The 17,724-nt window shown below is 53.3% G+C and overlaps 1 protein-coding gene across 1 annotated transcript in view; it reads right to left on the bottom strand.

Annotated features, from left to right (window-relative positions):
• Positions 1–3,551, bottom strand: part of LOC116955882 (chondrolectin-like) — a 24,784-nt gene extending 21,233 nt beyond the window's left edge. The window contains exon 1 of the mRNA XM_076053669.1: positions 3,255–3,551. Within this exon, the coding sequence (XP_075909784.1) occupies positions 3,255–3,351 (97 nt within the window). The 5' untranslated portion in view covers positions 3,352–3,551. The remainder of the gene's footprint in view (positions 1–3,254) is intronic.
• Positions 3,552–17,724: the final 14,173 nt, after the last annotated feature.

The following is a 17,724-nucleotide window of genomic DNA, read 5'->3' on the forward strand; positions in this document are numbered from 1 at the left end:
ACTATCCACTTGACTTTAGCGAAAGACCCGAAGGAGGATGAATTCCTGCAGCACGAAAGCTTCGAGTCGAGATTGTTGAATCGTTTAAAGGGGCACAGGCGCAGCCCTGCAACTGCCTACTCGTTCACAATGCCGTGGGGGAGGAGGGGAAGGGTCTCCACTTGCCGGAGCTCCGCTCGAGACAGACACGAGTTCGATTCCCGCTCACGGCCACCAGCACCGGTGGCGATTATCTGAAGCGGTCGTGGATCTCCCCCTAGGTCGGCTCGGCCTCAAATGAGGTACCTGGTGCGGTGTGTTGGTAAACATTGCCACTGGGGGAGACAAAGGCGGCCGGGCGTGGTGTCGGCCACCCCACCCCTCTCTCGTGTGCCAGTGCCGGAATCGGTAGGTTTCCCGTTAACAGCACTTTCCCCAGCAGTCTGTTGAGGCTACACGGGGGATCTTTGTCTTGTGTGTGTGTGTGTGTGGTGGAGAGTGCAAAGAGGAGGAGTTGAGGAGGTGGAAGAGCGAGCGAGAGTGGTTCAAGCAGTTAGTGAAGAGGTGCAGGGAGTTAGGAGTGAGGAGGTGTAAGCTACTACATATGTAGCTACTACTACATATGTAGTAGCTGCTACGCTCTTCCACCTCCTACATATGTAGTAGCTACTATGTAGTAGCTACTACATATGTAGTAGTAGCTATACATATGTAGCTACTGCTACATATGTAGTAGCTGCTACATATGTAGTAGTAGCTATACATATGTAGCTATTGCTACATAGGTCTGGGGACTACTACTACACATGTCGCGGCTACACGTATCGCGGCTACACGTGTAGCGGCTACTACACATGTGTAGTAGTAGTAGTAGCTACTACTACACATGTGTAGTAGTAGCTACTACACATATGTAGCAGCTACTACATATATGTAGTAGCAGCTACTACACATATGTAGTAGCTACTACTATACACGTGTAGTAGCTACTACTATACACGTGTAGTAGCTACTACATACTACATGTGTAGTAGTAGCTACTACATGTGTATGTAGTAGCTACTACATGTGTAGTAGTAGCTACTACATGTGTAGTAGTAGCTACTACATGTGTAGTAGTAGCTACTACATGTGTAGTAGTAGCTACTACATGTGTAGTAGTAGCTACTATATGTAGTAGTAGCTACTACATATGTAGTAGCTACTACTACACATATAGTAGCTACTACACGTGTAGTAGTAGCTACTACTACACGTGTAGTAGTAGCTACGGCCCCACACTTTCAAGGGCCCCGCGCTAAACGCTTTCAAGCTGTCGATTCCGGTTCAGTGATTCTGCCCTTGCTCTACTACTATAGTACTATACCGCCTTCGACGTTCATGAACGAGCGGGTGTTTAAGGTTAGCGATTCGTCGTATTATCCGGCTGTATAGCAAATGAAAAAAATATATATCACAATGACTTCACTGTGCAAGTGAAACATTTACGCGTTTTAATATTTACGTTTTTTTTATTTTACGGCCTCTTCACAACATCAAATGCTACAGTCTCCCACTTAGCTTCATCCGGCACTGCCCCCACCCACACAACTCTCAAGGAACATGAGCGCCGGTTTGTTGTTGTTGTGTTTAACAGCGTGGCTGGGCCATGCGAGGAGCTCACGAATCCTCGAAAGGTCTGGGTGGGACAGCCCCATCAGTGAGCGCCTCCGGCAAGGGCGATGCTACGTTGGCTGGGTCACGGAGCCCGCGTGGCCCAGCCACCGCATGCGCAAAGCAGCTTCTGTTTGGCCGGATAGATGTGGGGGGGGGGCTAAACGGGCGCGGCACGGGCTGAGAAGAGAGGGGCTGACGTGGTACGGGAGGGACGTGGAGCTGAGCGGACTTGCCGATGACCGGTACCGGCGGTGTCAAGATCGGCCTCTGTGCAGGAGGAGGCTCGTGAAGGGACTCTGCCACTGGGCAGTTGGAGGCAGTCGCCCTCCAACAACAGCAACGGAGGGCGGAGGAGCGACGCACACAACAACGAGCTGAGCGCCGGGCGGATAAAATTCAGCAGGTTGGCTCAGTGGGGGGGGGGGGGGGTTGCGCGGTTGGAGGTGCGTCGGCCTCTCATCTCAGCCGACCCACGGCACCTGCTGGGTCTGTCCCGTGACCTCCTCCTGCCCGCGAGCATGCGACACTTCGCGTGGCCTCGGAGTGCACCTAGCCTGGCACAAAGCGCCGTGGTGACGTCACCGCTGCGTAGTGGCTGATGACGGTTGTTGTGCTTGTTGTTGTGAGAATACAGGTGTGTGTACGTGTGTGTACATTTGAGTGGGGAGCGGTAGTGTAGTGGTTAGCGCTACGCTGCGCTACGAACCCGGCGGCCTGGGATCGATTCCCGCTCACGGCCACCACCAGTGACGATTTGAACCGGTCCTGGGCCATCCCTAGGTCGACTCAGCCTCAAATGAGTACCTGGTGCGGTGTGTAAACATCGCCACTGGGAGACAAAGGCGGCCGGGCGTGGTGCTGGCCACCCACCCCCTCGCGTGCCGTGCCGGCCTTCAGAGGTGCTCGCTAACAGCACTTGCCCCTACAGTCTGTTCAGGCTACACGAGGGATCTTTGTATTTGTACAGATGAGGGTACAGGCGATGGTACAGGTGATGGTACAGGTGATGGTACAGGCGAGGGTACAGGCGAGTGTACAGGCGAGGGGTACAGGTGAGGGTACAGGTGATGGTACAGGTGAGTGTACAGGTGATGGTACAGGTGAGGGTACAGGTGAGTGTACAGGCGAGGGTACACGTGATGGTACAGGTGGAGGGTACAGGTGAGTGTACAGGCGAGGGACACGTGATGGTACAGGTGAGGGTACAGGTGATGGTACAGGTGAGGGTACAGGTGAGGGTATAGGTGAGGGTATAGGTGAGGGTACAGGTGAGTGTACAGGCGAGGGTACACGTGATGGTACAGGTGAGGGTACAGGTGATGGTACAGGTGAGGGTATAGGTGAGGGTATAGGTGAGGGGTATAGGTGAGGGTACAGGTGAGTGTACAGGCGAGGGTACACGTGAGGGTACAGGTGAGGGTACAGGGGAGTGTTCAGGGCGGTGGTACAGGTGATGGTACAGGTGAGTGTACAGGTGATGGTACAGGTGAGTGTACAGGTGATGGTACAGGCGATGGTACAGGTGAGGGTATAGGTGAGTGTACAGGTGAGTGTACAGGCGATGGTACAGATGAGTGTACAGGTGAGGGTACAGGTGAGTGTACAGGTGAGTCGCTCACCGCTCAGCAGTTTGGTTTCGCTGATAGCGCGCGGCAGAAGTTGGATCAGGAACCAGAGAATCAACCCGAGTCTCCTCCTCCTCCACATCATCGCCATCAGCACCTCCCTCACTCCTGCACCTCCTCACTATCTAACTCCTTCAGACGCTCCTCACGCCAGCTTGAACCACTCTTGCTCGCTCTTCCACCTCCTCACTCCTCCTCTCTCCAGCCGTATCTCTCTCTCGCTCGCTCTCTACCCACTCTCCTCTCCTGCTCCTCCCGCTCCACCCGGGTAATGGGAATCAGCTGGCGGCGCGTCCCCCCTCGCTGCGTCTCCCCGCCCTGCGGAGACGCCGAGCGAATTCATCAGCGGAGTGTGGGAGCCGTGGGGGGGGGGTGGAGGATGGGGAGGGAGGTCGGCATCCCTGACAGCCTCTCCCCCCACCCCCCACATCTCCACCATCCCCCCCCACTCTCTCTACCCCCCCCGTCCCTCCCACCCTCTCTACCCCCCCCGTCCCTCCCACCCTCTCTACCCCCCCATCCCCCCCACCCTCTCTACCCCCCCCATCCCCCCACCCTCTCTACCCCCCCATCCCCCACATCTCCACCACCCCCCCCCACTCTCTCTACCCCCCCCATCCCCCCCACCCTCTCTACCCCCCCATCCCCCCCACCCCCCCACCCCCCACAATCCCTCCACCCCACAACCCACGACCACCCCAACAACCGCACAGCCGCTGTGTTGTGACGTCACGGGCGCGTCAGGTTTTTATATTTATTTATTTTGTACTTTGTCATATAAAACACAACGCTCTGGTCAGGCCCCCACGGGGGTGGGGGTTGGTGGGGGGGGGTTGGTGGGGGGTTGGTGGGGGGTTGGTGGGGGGGAGGTGGGGGGTTGGTGGGGGGGTGGGGGCTACCTTCACAGCTCAGAAAACGTGGCCACAGGAGCGGCCACGGGACGATTGGACCAACGCGACTCGCATCGATAGCTTCTGACGGCGCCTCCACTAGAGGCCGCTACAGACAGCCCCTCTAGGCTATCGTAGAGAGGGCGACTCTATCAGTCACGGGATGAGAAGGAGCCGCATCAATAGCTTCCTGACGGCGCCTCCACTAGAGGCCGCTACAGACAGCCCCTCTAGGCTATCGTAGAGAGGGCGACTCTATCAGTCACGGGATGAGAAGGAGCCACATCGATAGCTTCCTGACGGCGCCTCGACTAGAGGCCGCTACAGACAGCCCCTCTAGACTATCGTAGAGAGGGCGACTCTATCAGTCACGGGATGAGAAGGAACCACATCAAAAGCTTCCTAACGGCGCCTCCACTAGAGGCCGCTACAGACAGCCCCTCTAGACTGTTGTAGAGAGGGGCATGCTGACCGACTGCTACTACTACAGCACTTTTTGTTCACGTGGTGGAGAGGTGGGGTGGGGGAGTTACCCACGCTTTACCCCCACAGGCACGCAAACAGACGCCCGATCGAGGCAAAACATTCGAAAACAACTCCTTCATAATAATGATTGTTATTGTGACGAGTTTTAAAAACAAAGACAAATACTGAATTTCGCAAAAAAATTGTTAAACTACTTTGGCGGCCTGGAGACAGGGCGAGAGGGTAAGATTCGTGTCCTGGCAAAACCCAGCGTGCTCGGTAGAGGGACACACACGAGCAGTATACACGGTGGCTAGGAGATGTTAACTACCTCGCCCGGTATACAGGAGGTCGTGGATTCGATCCGGACCCTAACGCCTGCTGCTGCTGCTGTATATTTGGTGTTTGCGTCTCTTTCTCTCCCCATGGTCGCGTGCATTTTCCCTCCGGGTCCTCCACTTCGTTGAGCTGCCAATTGTCGTCAGGTAGCTTATGGAAAAGAGCGACATGGCTAAGTGGGCCTTACCTGGTCAAATGAAAAGGTTTCGTTGAGTCTACATATATACAGGGTGGCCCAAAAGTCAGGAAACATAGGGTTATTCCATTTATTTTAACAGATGTTCGAAATTACTTCCATTATCAACTATAATGCATGAATTATCTTTTGAATTTAATTTAGGACTTTTTTAAGACCACACTGTGTGCAATCTTAATAATTATAATAACCCTGTATAGTAATAACAACCCCTATGTGTCCTGACTTTTGGGCCACCCTGTATAATAATAATAACCCCTGTGTCCTGACGAATTATTCCACCTCTAATTGTTGAACTTTCACGGGGGATTGGTTAACTCCCTCCCCTCAACCGAGCCTCCTCCAACCCCGCCCCTCATCCCCCCACATCCTCTCCCGCCCCTCACCCCAACCCCCCTCCCTCACCCCGCACCGTCACGTGACAAAAACGCCCTCTTGTGCCGTACGAACCTCGCCTCGGGGTGCCACGTGGCCTAAAAATATCATTCGACGCGACCGCAATTGACAAAATAGCAATAAAAAAATACCTGCACGGGCAACAACAACAACAAACCAAACTACGAAAGGTGTGTTTGTTTTAAAACATTAGCATAGTCATTATCATCACCACGATCATAATTGTACAAACGTAGTCGTTGTTACGTGTCGTTTACAAAGCGAGGAGGAGTGCCCGGAATGCACTTCTGCTGCAGTAGGCCCGAGGCTTTTCCTTCTCCCGAGCGCCCGCACCCACCCCGCCCGGCCCCCTCTCTCTCTATGAAACATCTCGAATCTTCTAAATCAACAACAACGATGAGCACAACATCAACAACAGTAACGACAACAACAACAATAACAACAACGTTTTCAATCGCCCCACGCACGAGTCGACTAGCTAAGAGGTGTCCCTTTGTTGTAGACGTCACCGGGCAGCTGGGTGATCACCGGCCAATGGCAGGCCCAGATTCTGGGGCAGCAGTGACTTGGCAGAGGGTTGCTCAAGTTCGCAGTTCTCATGCCTGTCAACCCCGTATCAGTGCCCTACCTTATTACAGACCAAATCAAAGCCTTGCTGGTCACCCCGTGCCCCTTATAAATCTCAACGTTCATCCTACAAAGTCCCGTCACAAGGGGGGAAACAAAGAAATTTACAATATTTTTTACCCGTATCGAAACGGCTGTACGCCGTATGGACTTCAAAATTCAATTTCCATGGCCAAAAATACGGGGTAAGCCGTGTGGGCTGACAGGTATGGGTTCTATCCCTAGCGTTGAAACACCCCCAAGTTATTTAACCAAGATTTTTCTTTCTTTAACATCCATCCGAAGGTTAAAATTCACGGTTTCCCTCGCCCAGAATCGATGCCTTGCAAGCTCACTCCGTTTTTTTTTGTTTCAAATGCAAACAATTCCACCTCGTGGCATTCCTTTGGTGGCTCAAGGTGATTTAAATGAAAAAGTAATAGCAGCGTCCCGTATGTATATATGTACAGAGACTCCTCTACTAAAGAACGAGTTAGGTTCCAAAGGTCTGTTTGTAAGTCGATTTGTTCGCAAGTCCAACTTTACGCCTGTCGATTTCAAACGCGTTGCACACCGTGTACACTAAACACGGGGGAATGGCTTCAAAAGTTGTATAATGTTCTGTAGATGTAGATGCCACTGGTTCTTCACGTTCTGTAGCTGTAGATGCCACTGGTTCTTCACGTTCTGCACGTTCTACAGATGTAGATGCTGCTGGTTATTTACGTTCTGTAGATGTAGATGTCACTGGTTCTTCACGTTATGCAGATGTAGATGCCACTGGTTCTTCATGTTCTGCAGATGTAAATCCCGCTGGTTATTTACGTTCTGTATAAATAGATGCCACTGGTTCTTCACGTTCTGTAGATGTAGATGCCACTGGTTCTTTACGTCCTACAGATGTAGATGCCACTGGTTCTTCACGTTCTGCAGACGTAGATGCCACCACCGCCATCTATTGCGCTGCGGTTCAACTAACAACTCTTGGCCCAAACAACTGCAACTGGACATACGGACAGCTTTGTTCGTATCTCTGAAAGTTCATAAGTCGAATGTTCGTAAGTAGAGGAGTCCCCTGTATGTTGAACTTCTTTCGCACCACCGTGCGTGGCCAACCGCGCTAATCAGAGGTACGGGGAGCGAGGAAGGATTTGAGAACCAATGATGACATTTTAAGTTTTAAAATTGTGTAATGGCATGTATATATATCATGTTGTTCGTCTCTTGTTTGACTGTGATGCTTTAATATGTTATCGTCAGTGTGTAATGTTGGGTGAGTAACACTTAATCCTGTGTGCTGCCTAGGCTGAAAAGCGGGGCTAGGTTCTTGACCAATCCTGGCCAGCTGGCTCAACAAACGTAGTAAACTAGCTAACTATCCCTCCTTAACACTGTGGCCAATGGGGCGCGTGAACCCCTCGGGGTAGTAATAACAACGTGGGGAGCGGTGGTGCAGTGGTTAGCGCTGCGCTTCCAACCCCGGCGGACACCCGAGTTCGATTCCCGATCATGGCCACCACCACCACCATCACCACCATCACCATCACCACCACCACCACAAACACCGGTGACGATAGCCTGAACCGGTCCCTGGTGGGCCTCCGCTAGATTCGACTCGGCCTCAGTTGAGCACCTCCTGTGACGTACGGTCAACACGACCGCCCGCTGGATTCGAACCGCGGACCTCTGCATCAATAACAACAACGACGACGACAACAACAACAACAACAACAGGGGTGCGAGCTACCTCCTAGCTACGTCACCACCCACCCACCCACCCACCTCGCCACCCACACTCCATCTTGAAGGCCAACCTTTGGAATCCCCGATGAGCATCCTTGGAATCCCCGACAGGCAGTCGGTCCTTTGTACGCCTTCTAGTTAGGCACCCTTTGGGTATTCTTGATGGGGGTCCAGAGATACACCTCCCCCCCCATCCCCCTCCATGTTCGTAAGAACTAACTTCGATTTTCTGTTTTGTTTTCGAGGGTCACAGGGGGAGGGGGTGATGAGCTCAGCCGTCGGTTCAGGGCCGTGAGCTTCTTATCTCGGCCCGTGGCCTACTCGGAGTGCGAGGCCGGTGGAGGAGAGGGAGGCGTGGAGAGCGAAAAGGAGCGGAGAGAACAGCGTGGAGACTTACGTAGGTGGAGGAGAGGAGGAGGGGGTGGGGGGAGGGTGAGCAAGAAGTTGGGGGTCTTGGGGGGAGGTGGGATGGCGGGAAGGGTGAGGTGACGTCACAATAGTCGAGCAATGGCCGGCCGCTCTCGCTTTGGAGGGAGGAGCGAGGGGCTGCTGGCCACCTGCCCACCCACCCCCCCAGCTCCCCCCGATTCTTCGACTGCCGCGTCTCTCCGCCGACCGCCATCGTTCCACGCGGGTCATCTTTCGCTTGGACGGTCAGCTAAGTTGGGGGGCTGGTGGGGGGCGGGGGGTTGGTGGTGCAAGTGCGGGGGGGGGGTGTCTATGGGTGGAGGTTGCAGGCGATGATTGGGGACTGCTTCACAACATCCCCGTTCTCCCACACTCCACCATCCCCCTCCACAACGCCCTCCGTCACCTCCACAACTCCCACCACCACCACCACCGCCACACCTTAGTCCAGTCCGCGATCTTCTCCTCCTTCCTCCTTTCTTCACTCTCTCCCCCCCACGTGGACAACCCCACCACCACACCCCACCACCACCACCACCACCCACACCACCCACACCACCACCCACACCACCACCCACACCACCACCCACACCGCCCACACCGCCGCCGCGCCCTCCGCCGTCACGACACGAGGCACCCGGGCACCCTGGCCGCCTCCCCAGCGTTCTCGTCGCCCTGGCCGCCTCCGCCGCCTCCTCCCTCCTCGCCTTGCCCCTCCTCCTCGAAGGCGGGCCGGTGCCCGGCGCCCTGCGCCACGTGTCCGCAGCACGCGGCCAGGCTGAGGGCCCGCACGAGGCGCGGCCGCGACGTCACCCACTTGACGTAGAGGTCGCTGTCGGCCGTCGAGAAGAGCACCTCGCCCAGCGGGTTGAAGGCGCCGCCCGCCGTGCCGCGCCGGCTGAAGGCCTCGCGGACCGCGCTCCGCAGGTCCCAAGAGCTCTTGGCCACGGTGAGGAAGAGGATGTGGCCCGTGCACGGCTCCAGCCGGCCGATTGCGTAGAGGCCCGCGGCAGCCGCCGGGATCGCCTCCGTGTGGCGCACGTTGGCGCGCATCCACTTGCCCGCCACCAGCTCGTCGCTCACGCGCTCCAGCTCTGGTGGCGGTCGTGGGAGGGGGGCAGGGGGAGATGTGGGTTAGATGGAGGGGGGGGGGGGGAGGGGGAGGGTGGGGAGTGGGGCCAGGTGGGAGGGGGGCAGGCGGAGATGTGGGATGGCAACCTGCTAGCGACACCCCTCCACCCCTCTCTCTCTCCGCACCCTGCTCTGCAGAGTGTGTGAGTGAGTGGATGTGTGAGTGAGTGGACGAGTGAGGGAATGTGTGAGTGAATGGATGTGAGTAAATGTGTGAGTGAGTGGATGTGTGAGTGAGTGGACGAGTGAGTGGATGTGTGAGTGAGTGTATGAGTGAGTTAATGTGTCAGTGAGTGGATGAGTGAGTGAGTGAGTGTGTGAGTGCATGTGTGCGTGAGTGAGTGGATGTGTGAGTGAGTGAGTGGATGTGTGAGTGAGTGGACGAGTGAGTGAATGTGTGAGTGAGTGGACGAGTGAGTGAATGTGTCAGTGAGTGTATGAGTGAGTTAATGTGAGTGGATGAGTGAGTGAGTGTGTGTGTGAGTGGATGTGTGAGTGAGTGATTGAATGAGTGTGTGTGTGAGTGGATGTGAGTGAATGTGTGAATGAGTAGATGAGTGAGTGAGTGTGTGAGTGGATGTGTGAGTGAATGTGTGAGTGGATGAGTGTGTAAGAATGTGGATGTGTGAGTGTGGATGAGTGAGTGAGAGTGTGGATAAGTGAGTGAGATCAGCCTCCCATTGTATCTGTACCAGATGGAAATTCCTCCGGTACAGCCATCAAAGGCTTCACGAACTACATGGTCGAAAAATATGTAAAAAAATGTGGGAGCCAGAGGACATCCCTGTCGCACCCAAAGGTGTACAGGGAATGGCTCTGACTCCCGGCCACGTAGTTTTACCTGGGACCGCTCACCATCATGAAGGTCCTTAATGATCGTGAGCAGTGGGTCAGGGACTCCGAAAGCACGAAGAACAACCCAGAGCCCAGGCCTACTGATGGTATCATAGGCCTTGACCAGGTCAATGAAGGTTTTGTTGGAATTCCTACACCTCTGCTGTAGCAGACGGACAGAAAATATGGCATCTGTGCAGGACAGCCCTTACCTGAAACTGCATTGGGGCTCCGCAAGCCTCTCCTTAGCGTGCCTGGCAAGGCGATGTTGAATAATCCTTGCCAGGACCTTTCCCAGCACACTGAGGAGTGAGATGCCCCTGTAGTTGTTACAGTCTGTGCAGTCCCACTTCTTAAAGAGGGGGACCAACAGGGCATCCTTCCAATCCTGCAGAACCCGTCCAGTGGTCCAGACTGTTGTTATGATGTCATGTAGGGCAGTTTGTGCACGAACACCACCCTCTCTCAGCATTTCGCTTGGGAGATCATCTCTGCCCGGTGCCTTTCCTGGTCTCAGACTCTGAATCGCCTTTAGTACTTCCTCAACAGATGGCACCTCAGTCAGCCACTCACAGGGGGTGACTTCTTCCAATATTTGAGACACCGCAGCCTCAGCAGGGTCATCCCCACTTTGTGCCACGATGTTTTCCTGGCCGATGGATTTGCCCTCCCCCAGGACTACACAGAAATGCTCAGCAAATCTGCAAACCTGTTCCTGGTGGTCGGAGATTGGATCACTGGTTTTTCCCTCCATGATGGTAATAGGTGTGGCACTGCAGGTTACTTTTTTGATGAAGTTAAATAACGATTTGTGATCGCAGGCAATTGAGGCAGACTCCATCTCCTCAGCAACCCGCAACCACCACCATCCTTGCAGCGCCTCATGGCTCTCCGAACCTCTGAGAGAAGGCTGTGGTAAGCCTCCTCATTCTCTGATGTGGGCTGCTGTAGACGATGAGAGTGGGCCTGTCGTTTTTTCTCAGCCAGCCTGAACACTTCCTCTTTCAGGCAGGGTCTCTGGGGAGGTCTGGACCGTGTACCCAAAGCAGCCAGTGCAGCTGCATGAGCCACAGTCCTAAACCTCGCCCAATTCCCCTCGACATCTGGAGGAGTGGGGGACGATGCCAACTCCAGCCGCAAGCAATGATTACATTCTCGCTTGAAACTTTCATCAGCTAGCTGAGACCAGGCCACCTTGGGTTGGAATGGGGTCCTGGGTGTACACCCACCATTGGAGTGGAAGAATGGCAGGTGCATCTCACAGATGACTAGTCAATGGTCAGTCGGCAGATCAGCTCCACGGTAGGTCCTGGTGTCAAGGACATGGGTCCGCATCTGCTGTTCCATCACTATGTAGTCCAGCAGATGTTCTTGCTTGGACCCGGCATGCATCCATGATATTGTGTGGATGCGCTGATACCGGAACATCATGTTGGTAATTACAAGCCAATGGGCTGCACAAAAATCTAGCAGCCTCCTCCCGTTGTTATTCAGCTGATCTGGCCCATATCTTCCAATCACTCCAGACCAGGTGCCAGCATCATGACCAACTCGGGCATTGACGTCGCCCAACAGGATGACTCTATCCCGAGGGGGCACTTTAGCTGGCACCTGTGACAGGAGGTCATAGAAGGCATCTGACTCATCGGCCTTGCCTGCATCCCTCCACGGATGTTCGTCTTGAGTGGTGGCATAAGTAACCACGACCACCACTCCTCGCCTCTGGTTGTTGGGAAGATGAGCCCAAAGTAGCCTGGGGCTTACAGCTTCCCACACCTCACCGCCATGCTCCCACGCCCCCTTCATTATTGTGTTCAGAGGAAACGCCACACCCTGTTGTTTGGCAGTCTGCTGCCCCGAGTAGAGGACTGTCCACCCCTCATGGTGGCAGGAGCCAGAGCCGGTCCACCGGACCTCCTGAATGCCACGGAGATCCAGGCGGTACCGGTCCAGCTCCCGACAGAGGAGTGGGAACCTCTCCTCCGCAGTGAGCGTTCGAACATTCCACGTGGCCACCCTCAGTGGTTTTTTGTTGTTTCTGGAGGAGCCCCGAGGGTAGAGATTCAATCTTCTCGCTCCGCCAGATGGGGTTTGGCCAGGAAACATCATAGACACCTATCCCCCCAGGGCCTCTGGCACAAGCTTATTAATTAGATAGTTCAGACGTGGTTTTGTGGTAATTAATTGAAGGAGTTACCCGGCCCTCGCACCCATCCAGAGCTCCCATTGGGCCCCTGTGGTGGCTACAAAGGCCATGAGGGAAATGGCCAATCACAATTGGCCCTCCCCCCCATGGCACTGCTCACTACAGCGTTGCCGTCCGGCACCACGCGGAGGTAGGGGGTTGTTTTTGTCGGACTCTCACACACACTCACACACACTCTCACACACACTCACACACTCTCACTCACTCTCACACACACTCACACACACGCACTCACACACTCACACACTCTCACTCACACTCACTCTCACACACACTCACACACACGCACTCACACACACACACTCACACACGCTCACTCACACTCACTCTCACACACACTCACACACTCACTCACACACACTCACTCACACACTCACTCACACACACACTCTCACACATACTCACTCACACACACTCACGACACACTCTCACACACACTCTCACACACACTCACACTCACGCACACACACACTCACACACACACTCACTCACACACTCTCACACACACACTCACTCACACACTCTCACTCACACTAACTCACTCACTCTCACACACACTCACACACTCACTCACACACACACTCTCACACACACTCACTCACACACACACACTCTCTCACACACTCACTCACACACTCTCACTCACACACACTCACACACTCACACACTCTCACTCACACACACACTCTCACACACACACTCTCACTCACACACACACTCTCACACACACTCACTCACACACTCTCACACACACTCACTCACACACTCTCACACACACACTCACTCACACACACATTCTCACACACACACACACTCAGTCACACACTCTCACACTCTCACTCACACACACACTCTCACTCACACACACACTCTCACACACACTCTCACTCACACGCTCACTCACACACACACTCACTCACACACTCTCACTCACATTCACTCACACACACACTCTCACACACACTGACACAAACACTCTCACACTCTCACACACACACACTCTCACACACTCATTCACACTCTCACACTCACACACAACAACAACAACAACCGCCACTCACCACTAAGTCGCGGTGACGTCACCACGACGCCTGCGCCAGGCTAGGTGCACCCTGAGGCCACGTGAAGTGTCGAACGCCCACCGGCAGGAGGTCACGGGGCAGACCCAGGTGCCACGGGTCGACTGACTGAGATGACTGGCTGATGCACCACCTGTGCCCCCTACTGTGCCAACCTGCTGTGCTTCAGCCACCCGGCGCTCCGCTCGTTGTTGTGAGCGTCGCTCCTCCGCCCTCCGTTGTTGTTGGAGGGCGACTACCTCCAACTGCCCAGTAGCGTCCTTCACGAGCCTCCTCCACAGAGGCCGATCTTGACACCGCTGGTACCGGTCATCGGCAAGTCCACTCAGCTCCACGTCCTCCTGTACCACATCACTCCATCTCTTCTCTAGCCCGTGCCGCGCCCGTTTAGCCCCCTCAATCCGACCGAACAAAAGCTGTTTCGGCATGCGGTGGCTGGGCATGCGGACTACATGACCCAGCCATCGCAGCCTTGCCTGCCGGAGGAGTTCACCGATGGGACCTTGCCCAGATCTTTCAAGGATTTGTGAGCTCCTCACACAATCCAATCTGGTTAAACCCAGGATGGATGGTAGGCAGGCCAGCCTAAATGTTTCTAACCGGTGAAGATGTTCCATTAGGGGGGTCCACGTTTCGCAAGTGTAGAGAAGGGAGGGAATGACCGTGGCCGAGAAGACCTGAAGCTTAGTGCGGATCGACAGACCAGGTAGCTTCCACACAGCGTTACGCAACCGATGAAAAGATATTGCCGCTCGACTGATTCGGAGTGAGACCTCTGCTGTTAAACTGGAGCCGGTCATAAGCACACTGCCCAGGTATGGGAAACTCTCCACTCTCTCCACAACTGCCCCATCACCGATTGGGAGTTGTGGGGGTGGAGTGTTCGATGGTACAAAATACCCAGGCAGGTGCTTAGTTTTGGTGGGGCTGATGGTAAGGCCCCATCTCTTAGTGGCATGCTCCAGTCTCAGCAGCAGCGTCTCCAACTCCTCCTCTGAATGAGCAGCTATTACCAAATCATCAGCATACATAACGTGGTTGAGCAATAGGGAGCCATCCCTTGACCGCACCCGGGCATCGATCAGCCTCCCATTATATCTGTACCATATGGGGATTCCCCCGGTACAGCTATTGAAGGCTTCACGAACTACGTGGTCAAAATAGATGTTAAATAATGTGGGAGCCAGAGGACATCCCTGTCGCACCCCAAGGTGTACAGGGAATGGCTCTGACTCACACACACACTCTCACATACACCCTCACACACTCACTCACACTCTCACTCACTGACTCACACTCTCACACACACTCACACACACTCACACACACTCTCACACACACTCACACCCTCACACACACTCACACTCTCACACTCACTCACACACACTCTCACACACTCACTCACACACTCTCACACACTCTCACACACTCACACACACTCTCACACTCTCACACACTCTCACACACTCACACACACTCTCACACACACTCACACCCTCACACACACTCTCACACTCACTCACTCACACACTCTCACACACTCACACACTCTCACACACACTCTCACACTCACTCACACACTCTCACACACTCACACACACTCTCACACACACTCTCACACACTCACACACTCTCACACACTCTCACACCCTCACACACACTCTCGCACTCACTCACACACTCTCACACACTCACACACACTCACACACACACTTTCACACACTCTCACTCACACACTCACGCGGGTCTACGGCTCTCTCTGTCACCCCCTCCGCTCCCCACCCCTCCGATACTGTCATTGTGTGGAGGGGTGGGGGGTGTGGGGGGGTGTGGGAGGTGTGGGGGGTGTGGGGGGCACGGGTTGCCCCCCCCCCCGCCTCGCCCCCCGTGCGAGATTGGAGCTGACAGGCGCGACGAGGCAGCTTCGCTCCAGCCAATCACGTGATGACACGGCTCCACAAAGAACAGCCACCACCACAACAATCAACACCACCACCACAACAATCAACACCACCACCACCACAATCAACACCACCACCACAACAATCAACACCACCACCACAACAATCAACACCACCACCACAACAATCAACACCACCACCACAACAATCAACACCACCACAACAATAAATACCACCACAACAATCAACACCACCACCACCACAACAATCAACACCACCACCACAACAATAAATACCACCACAACAATCAACACCACCACAACAATCAATACCACCACAACAATCAATACTACCACCACAACAATCAATACCACCACAACAATAAATCCCACCACCACAACAATCAACACCACCACCACAACAATCAACACCACCACCACCACAACAATAAATACCACCACAACAATCAACACCACCACAACAATCAATACCACCACAACAATCAATACCACCACCACAACAATAAATACAACCACAACAATCAATACCACCACAACAATCAATACCACCACCACAACAATAAACACCACCACAACAATCAATACCACCACCCCCACAATCAATACCACCACAACAATCAATACCACCACCACAACAATCAATACCACCACCACAACAATAAACACCACCACAACAATAAATACCACCACCCCCACAATCAATACCACCACCACAACAATCAATACCACCACCACAACAATCAATACCACCACAACAATCAATACCACCACCACGATAAATACCACCACAATAAATACCACCACCCCCACAATCAATACCACCACAGCCAATACCACCACCATCACAATTAATACCACCACCACAATCAATACCACCACCACCACAATCAATACCACCGCTACAACCACAAGAATCAATACCAATACTACCACCAACCACAACAATCAATACTACCACCACAACAACAATTAATCACCACCAACCACCAACCACAACAAACAATACCATTACAATACCGACACCACCACAACATGCAATCAATACAACCACCAACCACCACAACAATCAATACCACCACCACAACAACAATCAATCACCAACCACCAACCACAGCAACCAATACCATAACAATAGCGACACCACCACCACAACAAGCAATCAATACCACCACCACAACAATCAATAACCGCCACCACCCACAACCAGCACAGCGAAAATCAATAATACCATAACAATCAATACCACCTCCACAACAATCAATACCACGACAACAATACCACCACTACTACAATAACACAACTACACCAATACCACCACTAGAATACCACCACAATAATCAATATCACCACTACAATAATCAATACCACCATCAATACCACCACTACAATACCACCACTACAATACCACCACTACAATACCACCACTACAATAATCAATACCACCACTACAATACCACCACTACAATACCACCACTACAATACCACCACTACCACAATACCACCACTACAATACCACCACTACCACCACTACAATACCACCACTACAATACCACCACTACAATACCACCACTACAATACCACCACTACCACCACCACTACTACCACTACAATACCACCACTACAATACCACCACTACCACCACTACAATACCACCACTACAATACCACCACTACCACCACTACAATACCATTACTACAATACCACCACTACCACCTCTACAATACCACCACTACAATACCACCACTACAATACCACCACTACCACCACCACTACCACCACTACAATACCACCACTACAATACCACCACTACAATACCACCACTACCACCACCACTACCACCACTACAATACCACCACTACAATACCACCACTAATGATGACATCTCATCCTGCACTATTTAAGACCCGAAGCAGGTGGAGGGGCTTTACTATTGTGGCAAATCGCCCGCAGATGCTGGATGTGATTGCCAGCGAAACGTCGGACTCAAATTGTAAGCGTTGTGGATCCACTCTTAAACACACCGGTGGGCTAAAGTAGTGAACTATTTTGTCTTTTGTCAACGTGACGCTTTTTTTATTGGCCGTGTCGGGTGGTGGAGGGTTACCACGCAAACATTTTTTACTGACGCGATCGAACCCAGAAAGCTTCATTGTGAATCAGTGTCTGTATGAGTCTATGGGGCTCTATACGAGTGGGTGGCGGTGGTGATAGTTGTTGGTGGTGGTGGTGATGGTTGGTGGTGGTTGTTGG

This window comes from Petromyzon marinus, chromosome 62 (assembly GCF_048934315.1).
Source record: "Petromyzon marinus isolate PM22_M1 ecotype Great Lakes invasive population chromosome 62, UKy_Petmar_22M1.pri1.0, whole genome shotgun sequence".
Taxonomy (NCBI): Eukaryota; Metazoa; Chordata; class Hyperoartia; order Petromyzontiformes; family Petromyzontidae; genus Petromyzon; species Petromyzon marinus.